Source organism: Linepithema humile, chromosome 3 (genome assembly GCF_040581485.1).
Source record: "Linepithema humile isolate Giens D197 chromosome 3, Lhum_UNIL_v1.0, whole genome shotgun sequence".
In the NCBI taxonomy this organism is placed as follows: Eukaryota; Metazoa; Arthropoda; class Insecta; order Hymenoptera; family Formicidae; genus Linepithema; species Linepithema humile.
The window spans coordinates 25,114,924-25,142,750 of NC_090130.1; the positions used below are offsets into that span (position 1 = coordinate 25,114,924).

The following is a 27,827-nucleotide window of genomic DNA, read 5'->3' on the forward strand; positions in this document are numbered from 1 at the left end:
AACGCCAAGCTATTTGAAGACGATATTGCAGATCCCGATGATTGACAACAGCTGTAGGAAGATTTGTAGGGAGATTTTGGTATATTAATTTGCGGACATAACGGATTTTCATCGCGGTTTTGAATATCATACGAGCTTTTTATTTTATTTGCAAAATTGAATCTTGGACATGACAAATTTCATTCTTTGTAGAAAATTAAGAGTAATTTTTGATAGACATAATATTCGTGATTTTAATAGAAAAACGATATTTACTCTAACTGCTTTCATACAAACATCAAAAAAGCATTATCAGATATTTTAACCCAGATAGGTGCTGTGAGTTATTGTATTTTGCGCAGCGCGGCATGATGTTAAAAACACGCTGATGGAAGTTCCGATAGGATCGCATCAAATCGGCAAATGGCACGTATCTCGCAATGGTTAAATTGCCGAATTGTCAGTTTGTCAAGTGGATAAATCGCTCAGTTAGATAATATCGCCGAACGGACAAATTGGCAAACATGTTACGTTGGCAATAACTGGTCCGCCGAAATGTCGGGAAAATTGCTGGGGAGACCGAGAAAAATCAGCAAAATTCAGGATGGAATGCAGGGAGTGTGAAGAGAGGTAGGGAAAATTGAGGAGGGGGGGGGGAAGGACTCGCATGAGCGGCGTATGTAAAATACGATAGCGCGTAACGCTGAACTTTGCTCGTACTAATAAAATGTAAAATGTCCCGCCGGAGCTCGGGGCGTCCCGCGGTCGGTAGCGCGCGGCGGCAAAGTATGCTTATCAACCTTTAATAAAACGACCGTGTTGCATAATTCACCCACTAATTTATGCGGCAGCCACTCCTGCGCCGCTAGAGGAAATCCCATGTTCCGCACCGGCAAGCATCGGCTGTTCAATCGCTCGGTCGGAATCGCGCGAACCGGAGTACTTTCCAATTCGACGATTATTTGGACGCGTCTGGGTCAAAGGTTTCGTTGTTTGCTTGCCCGTTTAACCCGCCGGAGCCTTCGTAATCGCGTGTTTGCCGAGGGAGCCGGCGGACATGTAACCCCAGACACCTCTTGATTGGCAAACATGCATATTTTATCCGCGGCGGCGCTCACGCTCAGATAACGCTCGCTGCCTATATCAATTATTCCCTCTCCTCCCCCTTCTTCCGATTTTCACCCGCCCGCCTCTTTCACTCCTCTCCTCCCCCTCCGAAATTCGACGCGGTCTTCTCTCTCTCTAATGGGGACGAGGTTTTAATTGAAATGTAATCCCAATTAAAACGAATCCGCAATCCTCGACGCACGAGTGCGTGTAATCACGTTAGCGAAATGAAATGTCCACTCGAGCACGAGTACGCGGCCGTTGCGGGGAGAGCGAGCAGTTTTGGCGAACGGTAATCGGACCACTATCCTCTTCGAACTGGAGTGTGAGCAAGTATTTAAAAAAAATTTTTTTTTGTTCACGAATATGGAATATCATTATCGCGTTTATAGCGCGCGACTGCTTCGCGGTTTTATAATGGAGCAACCGGTTTTTAACATTACACCGTCCAGTCACGTTGCACATCGAAATAAAAGTATATAAAATCTATATGAAATCTAAAAGCACATATGAAAAATTATTACACCGTAACTGTCGATGTGAATTGAAAATGTCTTTTTCACTTACGTGAAATACTGAGGTGACTGTGAACATAAAATATTAAAATAATAGTGAAAATGAAATAATAATTTAATTTTAATATAAAAATTTATCTAAGATTATTTATTGGAAAAATATTAATCGGAATATATATAAGTTTTTTTGCATTATGTAAAAATTAATTTTATAATCGAAATTAGAGACTTTTTGTTGAGCGATAATTAAAATATGCTACAACTCACTTTCTCAATATATTTATTCAGTTTCTTTATTCATAACGACTTATCGTTCTTTGCATTTGAAATATACAGTCTTATAACTGGCATGACTCGCACTGTCACGTATGTATATACAATAATTTTTTCAAAACACATCACGTAACAACTTCACACATGCGCGCCCTTAATCCTCAAATATATTTCCCTCTTTTTTCTTTCTGAACGAGACTTACGCAGGATTTGCCTTTTATCGACGTACTAAGCAAAATCTTCATCCATACTATGCGTATTCATGCTGCCTCATGTCTCAGTGTCTTGATCCAGTAGAAAAACACTATTCGTCTGTATATATTGCAACGTATGCTTCGTTAAGTATCGAAAAACACCCCGTCGAGAAGCTTAAGTAACGTTACGAACTGAATTAAGTATACATATTGTCGAGCAGTATTATTCCCGGTTAAACGTTTAACAAAGTGAATCTAATTTTTAGATGCGCGATGAAGAATGCAAAATGCGACACTGACAATTTGTAACATCAGGAATAGTGTTAACGATGCGGTGTTTTTATCCACTAATTTACTCAGTAGTGTTTATCTATCTCTTCTTAAACTATCTTTGTATTTAAATGTGCCGCCGTCTTTTTCAGCACCTTTATTTTACGAATACTTTCTATATTTCACAGGCATCTGAGACTACTTTCCGATTTCCTGAATCCAATCGTACCATGTGATAACCAAAATAATATTAATACTACACATTTTCCGTACACACTCAAATTCAAGCGCATAATATATTTCTAAATTGTAGCATAACGAGCACCGAAAAGATATTTACTTAGTGCTCTACGCAATATATTTCTTTACGATACGCGTTAATAAATCAAATAAAATATTATCACGCAAGAGAAAGTTTATTACAGTGTTATATAAGAATTCTTCCGCAAATTACATAATATAGCTGGGAACTTTTTTATCAATAGTATACACATTGCTTTTTTATCAATAGATTTTTTTATATCAATTGACAAGTATATTTGGAAAAATTTATTGGGTAAAATGGACATAAGACAGAACGCTAGAAAATGCATGAGTTTTCATATGATAATATATATCTTTGAAAAATTCGTAACAAGTGAATTGTAAATTTAAAGATCATATAAATATGTAAGATTTCTCAGATAGAGCATATATTTATATAAATAATTGTTATTAGCGATAAATGAAATTTTGACATTAAATTATTTTTAGATGCAAAATGAGAAAAGGCAGTATTCAGAAGAAATTTTAGAACATCAGAGTTATCAAAGAACTAATATCTAAATTAATAATCAAGTCGTAATACACTTTTTATGTTAACATATTAACATCTCGCATGTTATCATTTTTCTAAACTATCACAGATGATTGGGCAAATATTCTCCAAGTGATCATTGGGAAAATATTCTAGTAGGCTAATTATGAGCTGTATTGAATTGTTGGTGCGTTGGTGCAAAAATCGTGTAGTGACAAGGGATGAAATACAACAATTTTTCTACACACTATAAATATCTTACAGAAGCATCATTTTAAGTTCAAGCACAAGCTATAAATTGATTGGTTAAATATCTTGATAAGAAACATTCGAATCGTCGCAGTAAAACAGAAAACTATCCCGTACGAGTCCCTTGACACGATTTATTTCATCTGAATTGAAACCATTTGACAGTAAAGATTTGTAGCAACAGGTTCTTATCTATATGCGCTTTAGCTGCAGCTTGTTTAAATGAGCTGATTTTCAATTCTGTATTGATAAATCTGAATATTTCTTATTAGAAACATCTAAAAATACTACTTTTATTTTATATAAAAAGATACTGAAGGACCTTGAAGTTATTCGTAACATACAATCAATATTTGGAATTATATACAATCTTTTGCTTCTTTTACATCTAATTTGTAGTGTATGATTCGCTTACAGCTAAACGCATCAATATAAATACTTCGCGCAAATATAAATAAATTAAGCTCTATTTTGACAACTTGTAAATTTACGTCGCGTTTCGTATATTCTTTTTTTGCTGAAGAGAATTTGTCATATTACAGATGTTTTCTTTTCAGATATATTATATCATGATAAAAAACCAGTAATATGGCACAATTAAGATGAAGCGAAAAGGGCATTTCGTAAAATTCTCTTAGTTAATCTAATTGCAAGTTGCATATCGCGATCAATTTGGAAGTTGTTTTGTAGGAAATTTTGGCATTCAAAATTGGAGGGAATTGAAGGCATTTTATTATAAATTTAGCGATTGCATTATGTAAGCTTTCAAATGTTAATGCTTTTTTTGGATAACCTTGAATATATATCTTGAATATCCGAATATCTGTGAAGTTCACATTATCTTTCAATGATACAATAAAGGACAGGAAGCGAGAAACGTGCTGACAAATATGGGGAATGGATTTATCATTAATCTGCTTTGCCCGGATTTGCTATTTCGTAATCGTATCAATAACGCATGACGTATTATTTCAGCAATATTCCCAAATTTAATTGCATTTGTGGAGATATATTTTACACTTATCGCGAGTACGATCTGTTCATTAATTTTTACGTTATTTTCGCATTAGCGTCTGATTTTGGTCAAATTAAATTTGCGCGTTATTTAAAAAAAAAGAAGAACGATATATTTGCGGTTTACAATTGTCTGAGCGAGCAATGAAAAACTTACACAAATTTATTTTAGTTGAGTCATTACCTTAAAGCCTTATTACTAATTAAGCTTACATCGTCTAGTTTGTCTAACAGCATCAGTTACGATTTAAGAATGCTTAGGCGACGATTTAGGCCCACTTTGTTAAATTCGGAAAATCGATACGGGACTCACGGAAACGGGTATGTTTCGTTTCACACTTTTTAAGTATCGGAATCTGTCGGAATGATTGATTAGCGAGTATAGATATCGCTTTTCGCAATAACGTATCGGTTCACATGCGAACTTTCATGTATGTCGAAAGCTGCGTCGCTCCGACTAATTACTGAGCACTACGATTTCTTTAGTTGGTCGAAATCGGAACCTTTTGGCGAATACAAGCCCAATTTTAGCGTCAGTTCTTTTGGCTTTCGAGTGTTATTCCTAACGGGGAAAGGACTGAAGTGCGTCTTTGGACTCGGAGTGGTGTCGATGTTGTCGTCGTTTTTATTCGCGTTTTCCATAGTGTCGAGATTCAGTGTTGACTTCTTGTAACAATTCGATCCTTTGTTTGCGAGATCGCTATATTTACCAGCGCTTATCTTGCCCGGAGACTCCGGAGAGATGACAGGTCTCTTCGCTAGATTCTCTTCCGCTAGATTCGGAGAAAGCTTCGGACTGTAGTGATTCGGGCTAGACGAGAAGTATTGATCTTTGTATTGACGACTGGGCGACAGCACGTTGTAATCGCGATGTCTCGTCGGCAGATAGGAGCCGATATCCGACTCTGATTCCATCGTAACGTGCGGCAATACGCTTAAAGATTTATCGTAATCCGTGCTTCTAACGTGCGAATATTCCTTCGGAGACAAAACGCTGTACTTATGACGCAAAAAATCCGACGTGTCACTCGTATAATCTCCGATGTCCAAACATTTCTCCTCCTTGCTGACGTATTTTGTCGGCGTGACCGTTTTATTGTTGCTGTAGTAAGAATTCCCTGTATTCAGAAAGACCGCGGATTTGCTGTCTTGGACCGCGGCGTAATCGCCGCCGATCGATCTCGGCGACTCGTCGTCGTATCTCACGCGAAACTCCAATGATTCTTTCGATAACATCGAACTTTTCGGGTGCAGATCGTAAGGATCGATAGAAATTCTCGGTTTGGAATCAACGTATTCGAACGTGGAGTCGCTGGGCTTATCGTACGCGGTGTAAAGGTTGTCCCGCGGCGATGGCCTGCTCGGAAAATCGAAGCTCTTGTAAGGCTCATAAGTACTCTTCAGCGTGCTCGGCGTGGTATCGAACGGACTTGTTTTCGGCGCGTATCTCGTCGCGGATGATACTTCCGGATATGGTGAAGCGTCGGATACGTACGTAATAGGCGACAATCGTTTCGGCGGCATCTCTAGAGACGTGTCCGGCAACATATGCGCGTAAGAGATTTTGTCGAGTTTCTGCAACTCCCTGTAAATGTCTATGTCGCTCTTCGGCGACATGGTTTGCTCGTACTTGAGTGTCGCGAACGGAAACTTTTCGGAATGCTGAATTACGCCGTCGTGCGCGGGCTCCATGTCGCTTCTAGTTTCGATAGAGTCGTTGGAGGATTTGTAAGAAAATACGTTCGTCGAAATACTCGTAAGATCGAGACCTTCTATCTCACTTGCGTTCTGACTGGATGAATTTTTCTCCAAATTAATCATACTCGGCGGCGACTCCTCCTCGTAGTTCGCTAGCAGTTTAGAGAGCTCCTCGTTTATCTTGTGATCTAGAAGCGCCTCCCGCGTGTCCAGATAGTCGTTCGCGATGATCTCGTCCACGTCCAGGTGATCGATTTGTTCCGCGTCGTCGATAAGAGAGAGTTTCGTTAATTCTTCGTTGATCTTTGCGTCGAACTCCGAAACACTAGTAGCGGTCATGCTGTCAAAATCTTTGAAATTTATCCGAGCCAATTCTTCGTTTATTTCGTGCTCGTTTAATCCCATTTTCTCGAGAATCGGACTGAATATCTTGGAGATTTCCTCGTTTATCGGACTGATGGTGATTTCCTTGGATATCTCCTCGAGATCTGGCAGGCGTTTCTTCGCCTGGCAGGCTAGAATCTTGTGCAGTATGGCCGAGTTTTCCTGAATAATTTTCAACGCTCTGTCGCTACTTCTGCGCCCGTTGTCGCCTTTTTTTCGCGGTTTCACTTTCGTCCACACGCCGACCTTCGACTCCCTACCGTCATCCACGTCACTGCTATTTTTGTTGCATGCTATGCTTTTCAGTATACTATCGCTGTTCTCGTCGATATTAATTTTTGGATGCACCACGTATGATTTTCTACCCTCGCTTGTTATATTTATATCCGGAATTTCCAAGCGCCGTTTCGAGAAGTTGCTCGCGGAATTACTGAAGGTATCCTGTCGTCTCGCCTCTAAGTTTTTCATATCTTCCCAAATGTCACTCGATTTCTTTGTCAGCATGTTAGCGTCAGTCGATCCGTCGCTGAAAGCTTTCGCTTCCAGATGCTTCATGTTCTCCAGGATATCGCTAGATCTCTTCTTCGCCATCGTTGTGTTGAATTCATCAATCGAAGAGGAAGATTTCAAATCGGTACATCTTCTCTCGAGACTACTGGAGCTTCTCTCGGTCAACTTTGATCGATCTCTACGTCTGTAATTGTAGTTTAGATAGTGCTTATCAAGCTTCTCGTGCGGCAATTGAGGCACTACGTCCTTCTCTGACAGCGGATCATCCGTGTTGTCATTAGCGAAATCTCGATACGATTCGTCGCCGATCGATTCGTAAGTGCTCAAATCAGCTTTGCTCTTCTCCCTCGGCGTGTAACCCGCATTCAGCTCTGTATTCAACGCGAATTGTGGTCTGACAAACAGATCGCTTCTCTCGGAAATCCGTTCGGCAATTTCACTTTCCTTGGTTTCAATTGATTTCGGCGAAGGATCTAGTTTTGTTTGATATCCCGAGAATTTAGTTGTTTCCTTCGAGCTGATCGATTTCTGATCGGGTGACGTGTCGGCGCTCTCTATGCTGCTTCTTCGCTTATTCACACTGTACGGCGAGGGCGTTTTCTGATTAGGATTCGCGATGGGATAAAATGGCGAGGTTGCGGTGCTCAGGTCAATCGGCGAATCCGATAGATTATCCTGGCCTCGTTTGCCGTAGTTTGCGGTGTACTTTATGGAATTGGCACTTACGGGCGACTGCAGATCAGAACTGAATGACCGCTCGGAAGACTTGATTTTGCTGCACGGACTGCACGAATCGCTGGAACTGCTGATCACAAACTTCGGACTTGACTCGGATTTATTTCTCAGCGAATCCGTACTGATCGGAGTTGACGGGCTTGATTTCTCGTACGATGTTTTTTTCGTGGTCAGCTTTGAAGTTTCGTGCACAATATCCGAGCTTACCGAAAGAAGAACGAGAGTCTTGGAATCTGAGCTGACGGACGAACAGGCCGATTTGTCTATCGAGAAGTCGCGTGAATCCGATTTGATCGGTGTTCTCGGACTGACGGTCAAACTAGAGGGCTTCGAATCGGGACCCATCGTCTCTCCGGAACTGAATGACTTTGTGCTTTCCGGAGTTTTCGGGCTTTTCTTCAAATCGGAGTACGATTTCGTCGACGCCGTTCGTTGCTTGTCGCTAAACGCATCTCTCTTTAAACTCGCGTCGGGACTCGTCAGATTTTCCGGGTTCACCGCAACATTGTAAATCTCGTGCGACAGCTTCGTTAGCTTGCTATCCATTGTTGCCGGCGAAATTGGAAGGTGGCCTACAACGTATCGTTTAGAATAAAAGGATAGTGATTCTGTTGTGATGTCCGAATCTCCGCTGCTCGCGATATCTTTGTCATTCGAATTGTTATCGTTTTTTCCATCCAGATAAATTTTGCTGGAAAATTTCAGGGATGATTCGAAGGTATCGTTTGTATCTAAAGACGTGACAAATTTATCATAATTTCTATCTAAAGAAATGTTCGTTTGCTCTTCAGGACTAACCCGTGATATACTACTCACAGTAGTTTCCATTGCATTCGTTTTAAGGCCTATAATTTCTTTACTATTAGCCCGTACGATTTCTTTTTCTTCTTTAATATCTTTCAGTCGATCTGTTCTGTTCATCAGGATATCATCCGTCTTCTCATCGACGAGATTAGATTTGAAGCTTAAGTAATCGTAACTATTTACAATCTTTGACGATCTAGTCGCGTCCACGATTTCGCTTGACACGTATTCGACGGAATCCTGCGGCTGCGAATCCGGTTCCTTTGCCTGTGATCTCTCGACCGAATAATCGCCAGTCGACAGCACATTGTCGTTGTCGCGCACGCTCGGTATTTGAGAAACCGTCGTATTATTGTCATCTTCCGCCGAGAGTCTTCGTATTTGATCGGTGATTTTGGCGATGGAGATTTCAGTCAAAGACGGAGACTTGTCGACGCATTCGATTCCGAGGATCGGACCTGTCTGCGGTTCCTCGACCGTCGTCATTTGCTCGCTCTTGATGTACGAGCGCGCGGGTGTACTCGACGAGGTCGACGAACCCTCCGCGCAAGCATGCTTTTCGTCGTCCGTCGCCATGACGTAAGAATCGGACGCTGACGTAAGCTCTTCGCTATCGACGTCGCTCAGACGATCCGGCTCGTCGCACAGCTCCGTCGACGTGCTGTCACTATCGCTGTCAATCCGGTTAGGTGACGTCACAGATGACGTTTCGGGCGGCGATTGTACAAATGCTGTACCAAAGGCGTCGGCATCTGTAACATAGAAAGGGAAATATTAGTAAAACAGTAATTATTAATTATTGCTTCTAGCAGAGATTATTGAGAATAGTTCTAAAAAAAAAGCCATTAATCTTAAAGACGAAGATAAATTAACGTTACAAACGTTGAAAATTATTAATCGATAAATGGTTAATATTCCACAAGTATTAGATACGTTGTAAGTACTAAATTCTAATGTCGAATCGTGTTGAAAAGGAAATAATTCAGAATAAAACAACCACTTTGCAAGAAAAGGTATGGAATATTGACTCTACCTGCCACACCTGCATCAATACTTATACTCGCTTGTAGTATCGAGCGTAAAACAGGGGGTTGATTGTACTTATCCTGTGGGTTGGATGTTGGAGTACCATGAGCACTTTACACCGCGAAATCGATAGATGGTAGTTCTACTTTACTCTCTGCTGATATGTTTGCCATGAGTAGATCAATGTAGTAAATTTTATCGCAAATTTAATGTAAATAATTATATAAATTCTGTTTCGAGTTTAAAAAATTTTGTTTAAAGCTATTTAAATAAAAATAGTACAGATACAAATTGCTTATTCAATTATAAAAAAAAAAAAATACATTTATAGCATTGATAATTTATAACATTGCACAATTTATAACAAACATCATGCATATGTTTGAAAAATTGATTTTTTAATTATTATTTTTACACATTTTTTTCAGATTATTGCGTTACATATTTCATATTACGAATATAATACATGTTATGTATGTTAAAGCAAATCGTGTTTCTTTACATCATTTTTGCAAAAAGTGATGTAAAAATATTTTTAAAAAATATTTTTACATTACTTTTTACAAAAATATTTTACATCACAAAAAAGATTTTACATCACAAAAATATTTTTAAAAATATTTGTACAATATTTTCAAACATTTTTAAGACTCTTCTACGAGATAGTTTTTTGAAAATTAATTATACTTACCACCGGCGTCGCCGGCTCTCTGTTTCGGCCTTTTCGCATCTTTCCAGTGAAGCGTGACACCTTGTCTTTCTTTGCGATTTTTCGGGCTGTGAAGGGCCGTCGGCCGTAACTTCGATGTGGCAGTGGCAGACGGTAGACTCAGTGGTCGATTCTTTCCACTCACGAGGGCATTTTTGCCCACTAACAGATGATTCATGGCTGTGGAAGCAGGCGTAGGTACCATGGTCTGTCTCGCGCACGCGGCTGCGTCAGATATAGAATCGGTTAGAATAACGATGGTGCTTATTTTGCTATCAGACAAGATCGATCGAGCGACAACCCTAAAAGTACCAAAATATTTTTCATAACTGCAAGTAGTGGAAAATAATTCTTCCTGCCTCTTATATAAAACTATATTTTTGTGCAAATTGCCGTTCTCGTCGTAGAGATAAGCTTTTAAAATCTTATTATAGCGTCACTCTTAATTTACATAATTGTACCCTTAAGCCCATTTTAGATAGTTCCTAATTTGCGTCAGAATTCACGATAGAATTCTATTTATAATTTTGTGCGTCGTGTATTGCAAGGAACATTTAACAAATCAGATTATACACGTGTAAAATAAATATTAAGAATAAGTATTTGATATATGTGTATTCTCCGATTCTTTAAATGTATTTTATTGTACATAAAATTAAAAATAGATTTATATCTTGAATTCTGTTGTGAATTAGAAATTATTTAGCCTTATTTTTATTGTCAGATACATTTTCTTTATCATTTATTTTATACGTTTACTTGTTAGAGTAGATTCAGGTTTGGAAAGTTTTGTCTTCTACGAAAATTTTGCTCTGAAGTTTATTGACATATACCAATTAAACGTTGTTGGTCATTTAAGTTTGATTCGTCCGTCAAAAAGCTGTGGTTACTTCAAGTTGAAGCGTGTTGCAACCCGCGGTTTTTACGTGATAGGTCATAACGTCTCGAAAGGTCACGGCGTTGTTGTCGTATATATTTTAATCCGGATCGAAATATAACGATAGTATCTAGCCGTAAGCGCGGACGTAGGATCAGCGAATTCCATTCATGAATATGGAGTGATCAGTTTACGGTGGCAACAGACTAGTAAATATCCTATTACATGCATGTGTCTTGTTCTTCATAAAGCTTTCGGTAATTTTGTTAAACCTACGCACGAGTCAGTTTCGTCGGTATAACGCGAGGAACATGCGCATCCAATTTTCGTGTGACGCTAACGTTATATACATATGAATATATATGGTAACCTTTCGATAATTTGAAATAATATTGACAATAGAGAAATTGTTATGGGACCATTGCTGCAACATAATACGTATACATATTACATTATAATATGTAAACCATATCTAATACAACTAGGTCGCAATTTAATAACGATTTGCCCTTCCGCATTTAACTAAACAAACTTATGCAACGTATAAATCTATGCATACTATAAATTAAGGAGAACATGTCAATATGTAAATATATAAATATCCAAATTTGCATTAATATTGTATACGTAATAAGATTATTAAATCCCATTTCTAAAATATCAATTTCACTAAATACACCTCAGCTAAATACACTTAATTTACTATTTCAACTATGTTTTTATCATTTCTCAATTTTTGAAATGTAAATCTCTTTTGATTTTTATAGTATGCAATTACTTTAAGATTATGTAGCGCTTATCTTGCTCATTTGCTATTACCGGAAAGTATTATGTGTGCTTGCCGTTGCCGTTCTCGTAGTTTTGCATATTGCTGCTTCAGCGTACTAATATCTAGAGCAAGGCGTTCTCGGTCGCTGCTGGGTGCCATGGCTTGTAGCGCTCCTATTGTCGACGGTAAACGATCTGAAATTGATAATTTCTTGTAACAAATAGTCGATATTTCGCATTATAATAATTTTATCTTTCTTTTTTTGATGTTCTCCATGGTTGATTGCAATTAAAAATAATAATTATTTAGTTTATTATTTGGAATAATATTTACAAAGCATTAAAAATTTGACTTACGAGTTATTTTCCAAAACAAAAATATAGCAAATATTCGTTAAATTAGCCGACCATCAAATTTTTAAAAATATTTTATTAAGTAATATTTATATATAAAATTAAATTTGATCTATAAAGCTAGCGGAATTGCGGCGTTTTACGCTTGTGAATAGAGTAGCTAATGTAAAATCGATAAAACGGAAGTGTGTTTTTTATTTTAACATCATTGAAACATTTTTCAAATTTATTAATGGCAATCACCTTTTTTTATACGTTGAGCCATACTGAACATGGCAGCTGCCACAGCCAATCTCTCGTCCTCTTCTGTCTCGCTGTCGTCATCGTCGCTCAGTTTGCGCGCCCACGGGGTGATGTTATATCGATGCTTTTCTCTCAAACTTGTCACACCATGTAAGGGTCCCATGCTAACAATATTCTATCAAAACGATTCGCAAATAGATTCTGTTATTTACAGTGTTACAGTGGATACACGGAGTGTTTGATAACGAATAATATAATCGCAAAAGCAGAAAAACAGTACGCAATTTTCTGGTGCACGAGATTATATCATCACATTATCAAACACTGTATAATCAATTTCACTCAACCTTTATGAGATTGTTTGTGTCGGTGAATTCTAGCATCTCTCTCGTCAGCACTCCCATTATACTGTAGAACTCATCTGCCGATGTTACGGTCATTATGCGACTGCAGGAATAATTATTTTATTTATTCGTTGCGTACGATCATTGAAGTAATAGCAGACTCGTAATTCTGTTATGTAATTTCAATAATGAACTTAATTTGCATTGCGAACTCACTCGGAGAGGCCTTCCCAGATAGCGAGTGCCGTTCTAAGGAGTACTTCATCACCTTCGAGAAATATCAGATCCCAGACACGAAGCACCGCTTCTTGCGGTAAGCAGTGGCAGAAAAGTGTGAGGAACCATTGCATGGTGAACACATTCGTGAGTGGCGGTTCGTAGCTACTTCCTGAAAAACAACGCAAGATTATCTATCATAATAATCAAGAGAGCGATGAGATAGCGACAATGGAATCAAATTAAATTAATTTATTTTGAGATTATCAGTATCGTCGTAAATTATGTTTTTTCGCGATTTAACAAATTTTTATGAAATAAGCAGCATTTATATAAAACAAAATCAAGCGCTAACTTTAAAGTTCCTATTTTCTTATTATAACCGTATTATATTTTTTTCTTGCAGCATACATTGAAAACAATTATCTTACTTTTTGACGTCAGTAAGAAAGCAACAAAAACTTTACGCAAAGTTATAACTGAAAGATATTTTGAAAGAAAATGTTCATATCATAGAAATATTGATATGAAAACACTAAAAATTTATTATTACAGCATCTATAAGTGTCGCATAAATTTTCTATCAAAAAGGCATTTTACACGTCGAAACTATCAGACACTTTCAACGAAGCAATATACACAGTCTCCGACGGGACCGGTATAATATCTCGCAGCCACGCGCGCCTCTCTATTTCCTACCCTCATTCTTGCGCGAGTTTTTGTTTTATCAACCTGATAACTTACCCGTCGCTTTATCCTTCGCGTCGGTCTGAAGCGCCTCGAGGTGCTTAGACAACTTCGGCAACCTCGAGCGCAGGAGATCGCGGAACACCGCCATATCCACGGAGAGGCCTCGTAGATTATCGGCGAAATAGCCCTCCGGTAGAACGCCTTCTATCAAATATATCATCACCTTCACAGCCGAGGACTCCGCGCGATCCATTACTTGTAAGACGAGAGCGGCTAGAACGTTCAGGCCCTGGCAATAGCCGACAGTCTTGTTCCAGCGGGCGAAACCCAGCAAGACTCGACGTAGCACCGCTTGATTGTCCCGGCCAGCAGCGCCGCAGAACAGGCTGCAGCCTGTTCTGTGCAGATCCTGCGAATCGTGATTTCTCTTACTTCGGCGAAATAGTTAAAGATCATCTAGGTTCTTCGAACCTTATTGAACAGGCAGTATAATTAAAGTAATGTAATGTAATTTTAGCGAATTTAATATTTTATAATTTATTTCAAGACTTCTCGTTAAATTTTGGTGAAGCAAGTTTATGAATGAATAAGTAATCGGGGGGGTCTGCTGAACCGTTGATCTGATAAAAATATACCTATTAATGAACAAGGATCGTGGAGCGATAAATGTCATCCGCAAGATTTTCGCTAAAATGTAATTTACGTAGGCGGACGTTAATTACAAAAGCAACCGGTAAGAATTAGTCTCCGTTACAGTGATGAACGATTCTAGTTTAATTGAGCATAATTAATAATAATGTTGAAGTCGGTCACTCTATAAGTGTACGCGAAGCTAATATAATCGGATGCGATCAAATAGATATCGTATCGCGGATATTTTTAGAGCGTCAACTTATTCTAATCATGCCGCGCTCGACATTTTTTTAACAACGCATTAATTCGATTTGTATTATAAATTGCAAATAATTTTTAGCTTTGTACGCCGTTTAATTAGTTGAAACATTCACACCGAGTTATGTTTGTAGCTCAACACGTTTTCGTGCCAAGAGTAGTAAAGCGCATCGAAGTAAATGCGTTGCTGTCTCAGTAAATGCTCTTCTCGAGGCTGCGCGTCTAGAAATGTTCTCACAGAATTAATCGGGTCACCTTTCATTTCGAAGATAACATGACAAACTAAACGTCTCGTTGAGATGATATTATTGAAATGTGAGAAAAAGAAATGTACTATTTTTGTGAAAGCTTCTGTTTTTTTTTCTTGTTTATAATTTAGAGTGACAAAATTCTCTCATCGACAAATGTTAAATATAAAATAAAAAATAAGAGAAAGAGAAGCATTATTGAGTGCAACGTTCAGTTTTAAATTTTGTTACAACATTGCAAAAAAAAGGACTTTCAAGACCTTGGCAGACGTAGTCGTTTACATTGCAGTTTTTACGCAGCCGGCTGCGTATTTAAACAATACTGTGCAGACACGTACTTTTACAATTTGTATGCCGAGCTCCTCGTCGTCTGGATTACTCCACTCATTGAAACAGACTTTCTCAGCCTGCTTCCAATCTACGCCGCGTTGTTCTAGATGACGTTCCGCCAGCGTCAGCCACAACTGTAGAAAAACGTCAATTTATTCTTATTTATCCGTAGCAACAAACAATTTAAATGTTTAACACGCAGCTCTTATCCGTAATAATAATTTATCGCGGATAAAATCCCAAAAACACTTACCCTTTTCCGAAATTCTGGCGGCATGCCTCCTTGCAATTTGGCAACCTTCTTCATCGCGTCTAGCCATTGTATAAAACCACTCTCCCCTGGTTGCGGTGTCAAACTGAATCTCATTTTCGTATCTTCGACTGAAATGTAAAAAAAAAAAGATCCATGAAATTCTCTTTATACCAATATAACAGTTTACCATCACACACATCTGAACTGACACATGACACTTTCGAACTGCAGCTTTCTTTATAAGTTATCGATATATTTTACAGAAAACATATTACTTTACATTGCCGCAAGCAGAAATAATTGTTTACTTGAGCCAAAATACTATATGAGAAGACTTAGATAATTAACATAAACGCGTGAATGTTCTAGCGTTTCGATTTGAATCAATACAAGCGAGTATATCACTCTCAAAGTTATAACGGAGCACGTCCTGTTAGACTGCATACGAACGACTGATGAAGCCGTGAAGTAATGTAAGCTCGGTTGCCTTTAACATTAACGAAGGGGTTATCGCATGATCGTTTCCATGACAACCCCGACTGAAGAATCTCCAAGATACAGTTTAAGTAGAAAAATCTTGTGGAAATTTCTAGGATGTAATTATCCACGCGTTCATGTCGGCAAAAGCGCACGTGTTAGCTGGACATGCATTGAGAGTATTAGATTTCCATGCGAACAAATCGGTGCGACAGAAATATTGCTTATTGTCATCTCGCAGCATCTACGAGCGAGCGAGCGTGAGCTCGATCACGATGAAATTCTATTAATGAGTTGAATAAAACGCGCCAGCTATGCGCTGATGCGTAAAATCGATATAATTTCTACTGCTGCAACTATTTGTGTTTTCGTGTTCTGAACATATTTCGTTAGACTTTTCCCTATCGCTACTTTTGTGTTACATTTTTTTTTTTATTTTATTTTTTGTTGTCGTATTTACATTCCTGAAAATCGCACAAAACGACAAGCAAAATATTTGCTATGTGTCACTACGATAAAACAAGCAAAAGCTTTTCTACATTTCACCAAATTTCTCCTCGACAGCTTTGTCACAAGACTGGCTCGTGTGTATGCTGCATGCAATTTATGGTTGAAGTGGCTTACAAATTACACGTAAGGACCTAGTCACACCGCTATAAATTTTACCGCTACTGTGGAATGGCATAGTGATACAATGCTCGTCGAGTTAGTTACAAATTAAATGTGCTACGCGCTAAATTTTATGGATACTCTAGCGTTGACAAACATAGAATGCTCGAGCTGTAAATAGAAATTATGTCTCGCGCGAAAACTGCGAGAAATGCGTGTCACCGTAATGCTGTAATCTTGTTTGTGAATAGGCTGAATTGCTGCCATTCCATTTATGCTTATTTATATCTTGATTTCTCGCGTAGAGAAAGACTGACGTAAAGGATATTTGTTAAATAATTAATCCACAGCAAAAATATAATTCTATCCTTAAAGTATTTTAAGTATATTATAAACAAGAGGCTCTTGTTTACGTAAGATGTTGTTATCTTGCTGTTTATCAAATTTTCTATGAAATTATCCGCCTTTAAATTTACACAGCAACAAAGTAAGCTTCTTTAATTACTTTATATCTTATTTTATACTCGGAAAAATGAAAAGATTCTAATTACGTCGTCTTCTCTGGTCGTGCAAGACAAAGCGCGTTAAGCTACGTGATACCTTGAGTGTGTATCAAATTAACATTACAATACTTAGATGTGTTGTGGTTTATGCCTTGCAGCAATACTTAACAGAATTTCGTTTGCGCTACGCTGTGTGTATGCGCGTGGTGTACAGGAGTAGAGCAACATACAGAACTGATAATTCTATGCGCGTAAACGTAAAGGAGATCAGCATGCGAGATGGATGTAGAGAAGTTGTCCCATCACCTTCCAGCTCTTCGTCTCTCGAGGTAGAGCCGGTAGCATACGCGGCACCGGACGCGAGGTTTTTGAGGGAGTTGAAAAATCCGTTCATTCTCCAATTAGAAGCGCCACTCTCTCTTCTTCATCGTTTCACTTTCGTCCCACCTGCTTCGTATTGTACCGCGCGCACGCTGCTCTCAACCGTTCTCGTGATTCATGATCGGTCGTCCCTCGGTTTACTCTCGAGATGGTCCTTTTAGTTGTGGCGGATCGCGACGTTCCGTTCGAATGTGCAATCTTTTCGTTACGACTCTGAAAAGCCGATCGATCCGTCTACTTAATCGCGCATGAAACAATCATAACTCCATTTAGCAAGAGCAAATTTTATTATACTTATAAAGCATTGAAGTAATATGGGTTTGTACGGAAAAGTTTACATAATATTATCTAACGTATTATTGAGTTAATTAACGCTCGTAGAGCGTTAATGCGCCAGTGATGTGAAAACACTGCAATATTTCACGAGTAACATTAACAAAATGTAATTAACAATGTTCTCTAATTTTCTGTCAAGTAGAATTTCTTCCGCTAGAAATCCAACATAACGTGAAAATGTTCCTCTCCGTTCTTTCTATGACGTATGTATACAGCTGTACCACCTGTTACGAGCATCACACAATGTAGATGCCCACGCACTATATTACGCAAGAAATATATACGTGCGTTTCTGCAGATCGCGGAAAATTCCCTCGTACAATCCCATTGTCCTATCGAATACATATCTGCTAATTATATTGTATTTTACTTTAATATATGGTTTACGTAATATTTTTACTGCTCTATGTAAAACCGCGTGCTGGTTTGTTCGCGGTAAAATACAGATAACGCTGATAAGGCCGGAACAGATAACAAAATCGATTTTTACCTCGGCAGCGGTTGATGAAACCGATAAAATGCTCGAACGTTTAATCCGATCGCGACTGGTCGATTACAATGCAATTAAGATGTATGCAGCTCTTAACCTATCGCTTTACCACTTAATTTATATTCAGCCATTTATTTTGCAATCATGCTTAACACTCAAACGTTACGCCAGATTATCGTATATTTTAAACATCGAGTATCGAGAAATTAGAGTCAATTATAACGAGAGTTTATAAGATCATTGAATAAAAAAACGACTCGAGCTTTTTTGCGAACTCTCAATTCTTTACATAGAAATATTCCGCTTGTGCATGCAGCATAAGCAGTGAGAAGCGTGTGTGTTTTAAATCAGTCACGGTTGTCATGATCACAATTTTACACGCCGTCGCTTCCGCCTCGTGATATGTCTAAAAATAAATATTAAACCGATTAATAAATCCGGCAGATAAATCTGGCAGAATTAGAATCGAATCTTCCGCGATCTGAAGAAATCGAGGATGTATGCACCAATGTTCGTAAATCAAAGACATTAGTTTTTTATCATTGTAAAAAATGTTAAATCTATCGCTTGGGAGCAACAAACATGGAACGAACTTTGAGGAATTTCCAATTTGATCTTGTGTTTTAATTCCCCGCCGGATATCCGAAAATGCGCATCGATTGACCGCAGCTTTCGGCAATTTCGAACCCTCGTATCTCCTTGACGAGATGCCAGCAACCTATGTCAATCATTTCATATGGCACAAATGCTTGACATCAATCGAAATGCGATCTGACATCTCCAAGAATATGTAGGATAGAAATTGAAGAAGAATTCACTTCGATAACTTTGCGGAAAGAAAATAATCTGGAAATATTGATAAATAAACTCTTGCAATATTTTCTATATTTATTCTGAGTTTTATAATACAGCATAAAACTTAAAGCTCAGTGTTTTGCGACATAATTTTGATTGTTAAATATGTTGAAAAGTTCATTTATTCTTCAGCTGCGCTCTCTATCTCTTTCTACTTTTTTCTTTTTTTCTTTAATTTTTTTTAAAGCTGAATACATGTCCTAAAAGCCGAGAGCAGTCTTATTATTTGCACGAAAGGGAAATTGACCTAATATGTGACGTATAGAATTTTCCGCTAAAGGCACACATTTGTAATGCGGCCGAGAATTTAAACGTGCACCGCATCGTCGTTCGCGGTGCACCAATCACGACCTGATCCATCGTAGACAGTTGAACGCATACTTACTCGCGCGAGAGGTCATTAGACAAACGCAGTACTTTGACACTTCGACGGAGCGTAATTAGCGTATCGGATCGTATCATCTCTAACACGGGAATCGACAGCGCGCTATCCGGCAATCGTCGTCGTCGATTACGAAGCACGACACCACCTCGATGCACATTGATACGCGTACTATGTAGCACGAATGCAGCACGAGCGAACGACCTCAACGTGCATGCCTTTTGTCGCGCGGCACGATTTTGCGGAAACTACCGAAAACGCGAACGCTACTTCGACTGCACGCTTCTCTGGACCGAGAAAGGCTCGCGCTCTCGACACTATGCTCGATTATTCGAAAATTTTGCGGCGTCGGCGTCGCGACGGTGCTTCTACAGCTGTCCAGAGCACCTGGAGGAGCGTTTTCGTGCGACGAGTGCGTCGAGTCAGCTGAACGACAACGGATACAGTGATGTGCGCGCGCGCATAACCCCGCGACGTAACAACGATGACGGGGGTTGCCGCGGGGGATGGCGGCTGCCGCCTCGTGGAACCCTGCAATAGGCACTACTGCCGTCGTCGTTCCACGAACGTCCTTCCAACCCTGTAGCGGCCGTAGCGATTCTACGTGGTGCCACTCCCGTCACAACGCATGCGCTCCGCATGCAGCTTCCCAATATGCATCGTTTCACCCCCGTGCATCTGTTTGTTTTAAAAAGAAAACACTCATAATTGATTCGATGACCCCCTTTGATTTAGATAAATTTTGAAAATATCTGAAAAATTTTTACGAAAATGTTTTTTTTTATATAAATGTATAGTTATAAAGCGCTTCAAACGTTACCAAATTTTTAGTTTAAACCATTTTTCTTCATAGCGTCACATGGAATTACTTTACATGACATAGTCATTTTACGTTTATGTTTACTTCAGAAAATTACATGCGTCTTCCATTCAACATGTGAGATTAAATGTCAAAATATTAAATCCTGCTGACAGTCGAATCGACATACAATTCAGACGTACAGTATATTTACAAAACTTTGTATAATATTTTTAGTAATATTTAGGGAAATTATGTTATTTGTGAATTAATTTATTATTTATTTTATCAATGACTGATAATTTATAACATCGAGCGATAAATATTTAATTAATGTAGTTTATTGGAAAACCATATTTATCAATTAGTATCTTCAATAGAATTCAACAGTTTAATAGAATTTCTTCAGGCTGCCACCTCAAGTTGAAAAACTTAATCTTTGATTACACACTCAGTTTACAACTAATAACAAATATCATTGCGCACAATGTAGCGGATCATACTTGGGCAATTCAATTTTTAGTACGCCGAATAACTCATCCGTGAGAAGATTAATTGCTACATGCCTCGATTAAGTGGAGCAACATAACGCGAGTTTATCTAATGTGTAACCTCGTATGGCAAGGGATTATTAGATCAAGTAAACGTGAGGATTAAACCTTCAAGGTCTCACGTTATTATAGAAACTTCGTTGTACGTGTCTGCTTATATGCAAAATCGAATATCTTTGCGATGGTTTATTTCTCAAAATGATATGTGGCTTCACATTTAGTAATTTGAATTATGAAATTGAAAAATGTTATGACTTTTTGATGAAAAAATTAATTATTATTATAAAATCAATGAGAAATATGAATTGCGCAATAAATTTTAAAAAGCATTTATGCAATTCCTATTTAAAATTTGAAATGATTAATTTGTTCATTTATTTGGTTCTTGATATATCCCTGAAAGAACAGTTTATTGTAGAGAGTAAGATAGTTTATTAATGAGCATATTCGCGGGTTAAAAATTGACATCTTTATTGATTTCACCTTTTTGTGGGTCACTGAAAATAGTTAACACCGTTACGAGAAATCGAACGGATGATATGTCTGCTGAATCGCGTATCTGTACCACTTTATCACATATGAAACCTTATCACATTCGTTTAACGCAGCTGTTTAAATAAGAAGAAAGTATAGAAAGAACTGAATGCAACCATAATTTTTATATTTAGAAATAAAATAAATAAAGATTTATATGCTTTAACAATATTATGATATTTCTAACTGTTAACATTGAAATGGAGTTCTGTGATGTAAGCGTTGAGTCTTGTGATGTAAATCTTGAGTCGATAATCATTATCGATAATACGATATATTCTCTAGTTCGACCCAATTCAATCAAGTTTGATCCATGCCTTATTCCTATTAACATCGTACAGTTGCTAGTCACATGGTCATAATTAACGAATATGGATTTTAATAGACATTGATCACAAAAATAGGAACCAAAATATTGCGCTTGCAAAGACAATTGATTGCTAAAGTGAAATAATAGAGTGATATTTATAGAAATTGGCTTCGTACTTTACACGCAATTGCATACGATTATATCTTGAAAAGTAAGAGCATGAACTTTAAGTTCTTCTGAGCTAACTGCTTTTGAAAGATAATGGAGTTGAAAATTTGAAGTAAGAGATAAAAAAGAATCTTTTAAATTATATTTTTATTTAAGTTGGAATTTTACTTTGAAATAAAAATAAAATCTCAAGGCGATTAACATGAATTAACATTTAACATATTTTTTTTTCTATTTTTTGTTAATTCTGCCCTACATTAGCTTAAGTGTTTACACATTTAAAGATTTGAATATTCGTGACCAATTGCTCATAATTGTGAGCAATCTAGCGTGATAAGTGTTGCATTATGGAAAACGCGATTCAGCCAGTTTTCATAATAATCGTTTCGATCATCAACGATCTTCCGCGTCGTGTAACTTATTACATGTACATTTTGCACGAGGACGTTGTGCTCTTAACGTTGCTGGGTTAATGGCACGGAAAGTTCATCGGTAATATTTGCGCGTTGGGTCGAGGTATCGAATCTATCTTATCCGGCAGGAATGAGATAGGTCGTTCAGAAATACGTGAGATCAATAAATTGCTGCCGACGATCTGATCAACTGTAGTAAAGATGTCATTTGCTAAAAATAATTTGTCAAGTGTGTGTGCATTCGCTCAATATGATACAAAGTGATTTACGCATTTGAATTCTTTCTTTCTCAAGGATTAGTAATAAAATTACATGAAAAACGAAAGAAGCCTAAAATTAGTTTATATAAAAATAATAAAATAAAATATAATACTCTTTATATATAAATATAATAAATATAATCTAAAAACGTTTCTGATAAAGAAAATACGATAATCTTATGTTTTTGTAATCTATTGATTACTGATCATGAATTATGATTGACATGAATATTGCATTTCAATTTTATAGACAACATTTAATCTTTATCAGTTAATCTAATAAAATTTTGGCATAAAACAGTTAATGCTTTGCTAAATCGAATGTTTATATCGTTAAATACAGTACATCTTCGTGTAAAGCGACGATAAAGTGTCGCTGCAAAGTTTCTCGAGAGAAGAAAGCCTACGAAATTGCTCCTTTGCGACTAGAATACGCCGTCTCGTCTCGCGTGAGCTCTTTATTGCCAAGTTTATTCCTCGAGTTCATCGCACCGGTTAAACTCTCACCGGTAACTCACGAGGACCGATGAGAAAAGTTCTGCGTATATATCCGGCCGGCGGACGCAACAGCATCGAAACTTTATCAATGACGCCACGTCGGAACTCCGTCCGCGCGTATCGTATGCGGAGCATGCGTCTCTAGCACTGGCGGACGCGGCAAAGTCTAATTATTGATCACCGCGTCGTCGCATATGAAAGCTCGTTTCTTCGCGGCCACGTGACGACGCCGCGACTTCTTCGCGATGGTCTCTCGACAACTGCCACGCCAACTTGACCGGTATACTATTATATACTGACTTTCTAACTTACATGACATTCGTAATATTACTTTGACAATGAAATGACCGTGACGCAAAGCGCTGAACAGTTTCTCTGATGTATAATGTTACAATAAGAGAATAATTAAATAAAAGAATCGTGCATGTATGTATTGAGATAATTTATATGAAAAACAAGGTTAGCTGAAATTAATAAATACTTTCTAATAGCATATTTTAAGCTTCAATTAAAGTTACAGGGTCACATCTAAAAAATTATTTCTGAAATTAACTACTCCGAACTTTGTACTTACTTTAAGGAGAAAAGTTAATAAAAGAAGAAGATAACTAAATCTCTTTAATCCTTTTGAGACCCGAGATTATATATGTTTCTAGTGAAACTCGAGTAAAATTGTTAGAATATGTGGTTTAGAAATTAACAAGGAATTTGCGGTAGTAAAAATCGTTTTCTTCGTGACAATTAAATTAAAATGTATCTTGTATATTAAATGTCTATTAAAATGTATATTATTTTAATATCTAATATTGTTAAACAGAGATAACAAATTCGAAAATAAATGGAACTCTTTGTAATATTATAATATATATTGCTTTGATTATTTATAAAATATATATGTTTTAATATTATAAAAGTTTCAATTATGGAGCATTTTTTTCAGAAAGCATACAAAACGCTCTAGCAATGCTTTTGAATTTTTTAACAGTTCTCATATTTTCTGTCCGAGAAGCGAATTCTTTTTCTCAGAACTACCATTTACGCTACTTTATAAATTTTTGATCGTGGGTAGTATCCTTAAGAGCCCTCGTGTGTCCTTTCACAGTCTTAGAAAATACTACGTCATCCAAAGATCTTCAGAAAAGAGGACAGTAAAAAAAATTTAAAAAAAGTAATATTTTTTCTGGATTGAATTTCTTGTACAAATAACGCAAACAATTCTATAAGAAAAATATTTTTTTAAATTTCTTTCCATTTGTATATTGATGATTTGAACATATTAATTCACTCGTAATTTAGTGTGACGAATGAAACAAATTAAAGTTCAATTGTAATAATAAATCACTTGAATTTTTCTCGTCCGTAAATCTCGTACGTAATGCTATGTCATAAAATTTAAGTGCTCGCAATAAACTGTGTGCATTAAATATTTTAAAAGATTCGCAGCTTTAACGCAGAAGTATTTAAAGTAGAGCATTTACTTACATCGTTTCGCGCTGTGTGCTTGTAGATAGGCTGTAATGACATCACACTGTTTATCACGTTTGGCAGTGAGATAATCCTTTCGGCGCAGCTGGCGAATAAGCAGACCGCCTGTGTGAATGATGTGGTCATGTAGAGTCGTGAGCAGAATCTGCAGTTCATCTTTTCCTGCATGTAATATTAACTGGTAATTTTTATTAAATAAAAAGTTACGTGTTATCATATAGTCTTTCCAGTAATTAAAATTTAATATCCGTAAACCAGCACCAGCAGCTTAAAATGCAACACAAGCAAAGAATTTATTAACATCTTTATTACGTTCGTTTTTTGTTATCACGTAACCACAAAGGATGCGCATAAGCGCTCGTTTACCTCGTCACTGTTTTCTACCGTTAAAACGCGGTTAATTCTGAAAGCGCAAAGAAGCACAAAAGCGTGCATATTGTGAACGCATTGAACGACCGTACATGCTGCCTATATCGCAGCAACCGATGATGGCAAGCGATTGCATTATTCATAGAGTCAAAGACTGAGCGATATCGAAAAATCTTTGAAAGAAATTTGCAAGACCGACGATAATCCCGAGAATAATAATGATGTTATTAGGGAAAAGCGGAAGGAAAAACTAATTCGCCATTTTTTCTATTTTCTGATACATCTTGCATTTTGCTGATGCTGATACTTTTTGTTATAATATATTAATGTATTAATACATGTTATACTCTTCATATACTTTTCACAGCAAACGATTAGAACGATTTAACTATTATATGCATATTTTTGTCATTTTTTAACGTTTTATATATATCTCTTTCTATAATCTATGTATATTGTTTTCTTTCTATTATTTTATAGAAAGAAATTGTAAGAAATATTAATTTTTTATTGCTGATATTAAAGCGTGGATTGTTACTTATTATCAGAAGTTTTAATCGTTAAGATGGATGTAAGTTTTCATGCGCTTTCACTTATTTTTTCGCTGCACTTATTTACCCGGCTCGTATTGAATTGTCTTACTTTTCAATAGCAGACGCGTTTTCTGCAGATATTGATGTTGTGGGCGTGGTTTCAAGGACGAAGCCGTTGAATCGCTTTCTGAACGTCCCTTGTCGCCTATCGGAATGCCATAAATGTCCAATAGCAGCTGATCCACTAGCGACGTAATCACGATTTCTTTCTGTGGCAGCGAGTAATGCAAGGGTGGTGGATATGTCTGAAATGCAATCGTTAGATGATGTATTCAAACTGTTTCTTTTAGATGCAAAAGGATTAATTAAAGTAATACTGACAGCACTATAGAAAGTTGAGGAAAAAAAGTTGTGCATAGCTCGCTCATTCTACTCAATGTCATCTCGACAATAACTAGTTCCATTACTTTCTCGCTAGCTATTGTACCAAGTTTCTTTATAAGATATTTTAAGTTTAAATGTCTATATTCTTAGCATTTGGCTTACCATTCATATCATAAAACAGAATCTTAAAAGGCAACAGAAAGTATATTTAAGTAAAATTTTAATATTTTACTAAAATACATCTCAATTGCGAATTTTGTTAACGTATCAATTTGGAGATTCCTCAGGCAAGTGCACGTGTGTGTATTCTAACTTCGACAACTTCACAGACTGATGTCTCGAGTCAATATTCTTTGACTATAACAAGTAGATTCCATTCACAAGTTAAACCTTTCTACATCGCAAGCTTGCAAACTCTGCCGGGAATCGATCAATCTCAAATTGCATTGTGCGAACGTTTACCTTAGGCTTCTTAATGACAGCGTCGGGATTCTCATAATTAAACGCAATCATGCTCGGCTCGTCTCCCATCGACTTGGAGCGCTTTTGCCGGTGCGAGCTCGCGTCGTTTCCGGTCGATCGTTTGTTCAGCTCCATGAAATCCGGTCCGTTCAAAGTTTGCTGTATCAGGTTGCGCCTCCTTCTTCTATAAAACGGCGGAAGAGGATCCTTGTCCGATCGGTGATCGAGACGCCGCGTTTGCTGGGTGACGTACACATCGCCGAACACCCGTTCATTCTCCACCGTGACGCATTTAACGCGATAACTGATTTCCTCGTGCTTCTTCAGCGGCATCACGTTATAACTCATGATCATCGTTGAGAACGTCACGTTTCGTACGTATATACGTATATCGATTCCGCCGATCGCCCGCTGCCGTTCAGAATCTCAAGTTTCCCGCATCGCGCCGTCACACCGATGAACTTTGCCGCACCGCGAACGATGCACCACGTGCCGTAAAGCGCATTCGATCAATCTCCGGTTACGGTTGCCTTCGCTGTCGTGTTTCCCGCAAATTTAACTTGTACAACCGAGTAGCGGTTTGCAATGGCATACATGGCGTCATTGATCACCGATATGCCTCTATATTTATTTGCATATGCAATAAGAAACCAGGTTATATCGTCTAGATGCGATCTTTTATTTACCAAGAATTTATGTTTTCGAAATGTCGTTTCTATTCCGGGCATAATCCCGAGACCTTTGTGATCGGGGAAACTTCTAAATCCATTTTAAATCCTTGCAAATAACAATTATTATTATATAATGCATTTGTGTATCAAAATGAAGTACGAAACATTATACGTTTGACATTAATTCGTGAATGTGGCGATATTAATTGAACGTACTGTTACACAACGGTTGCAACTGAATACACTGATAGATAACCTTGAAACTAACTACAGGATATACGAGAGCGTTGATAAATGATAACCTTCTTCATACGCCATCAGTTGTAATTATGTAATGTTTATCGTTATTTTTTCTTTTCTCGATATTTCAGTAAATCTGGACTGTAATATGCTGAATAAACAACAGAATACATATAACATAAATTTAAAATTAATTTATAAATATGTAAATATTGCTAATGCAAATAAATGCATCTAAAAAGTTATTCAAATACATTCAAAAACATAGCTGCTTATTTATTGCTGATGCTGGCATTTGCGATAAGATTACAAGATCAATTTAATATTTTATTCATAGTTATTAATATCACTGATAAATCAATTGGCAAAACTTCTTATATCATTGACGAATTTGAAATACGTTATGTTTGTTTATTCAAATTATTATTGATATGATTAATTTATATTCTAATACACAATAAAACGCGATACTGCGTTATTTATAAAACGCAATTTTCGCTACACCTGTATTTCATCTTCAACGGGTTTAAGTTCTTACTCGCACTTAGAATTATTTTTACATACTACTTTGTTTCAAAATAACTATAAACAAACACCATAATATATAATCGTAACTGGAAAATCTACAGATTTTTATGTA

General features: G+C 37.3%; 1 protein-coding gene across 3 annotated transcripts; it reads right to left on the bottom strand.

Moving 5' to 3' along the window:
* Nucleotides 1-1,864: 1,864 nt before the first annotated feature.
* Nucleotides 1,865-27,118, bottom strand: LOC105668696 (uncharacterized). Of its 3 annotated transcripts, XM_012361180.2 has the most exons (12): nt 26,277-27,118; nt 25,540-25,735; nt 24,526-24,690; nt 15,478-15,605; nt 15,233-15,358; nt 13,810-14,164; nt 13,066-13,237; nt 12,853-12,952; nt 12,506-12,680; nt 11,960-12,103; nt 10,246-10,488; nt 1,865-9,280 (listed from the first exon to the last, which is right to left on the bottom strand). In XM_012361180.2, the coding sequence occupies exons 1-12, from the start codon at nt 26,628-26,630 to the stop codon at nt 4,869-4,871; spliced, it is 6,570 nt and encodes a 2,189-aa protein (XP_012216603.2). In that variant the 5' UTR covers nt 26,631-27,118; the 3' UTR covers nt 1,865-4,868. The 3 variants fall into 3 exon arrangements, with proteins under 3 accessions (XP_012216603.2, XP_067207082.1, XP_067207083.1); XM_067350981.1 differs by lacking the exons at nt 24,526-24,690; nt 25,540-25,735; nt 26,277-27,118 and adding exons at nt 17,373-17,660; nt 19,514-23,657; XM_067350982.1 differs by lacking the exons at nt 24,526-24,690; nt 25,540-25,735; nt 26,277-27,118 and adding an exon at nt 19,514-23,657.
* Nucleotides 27,119-27,827: the final 709 nt, after the last annotated feature.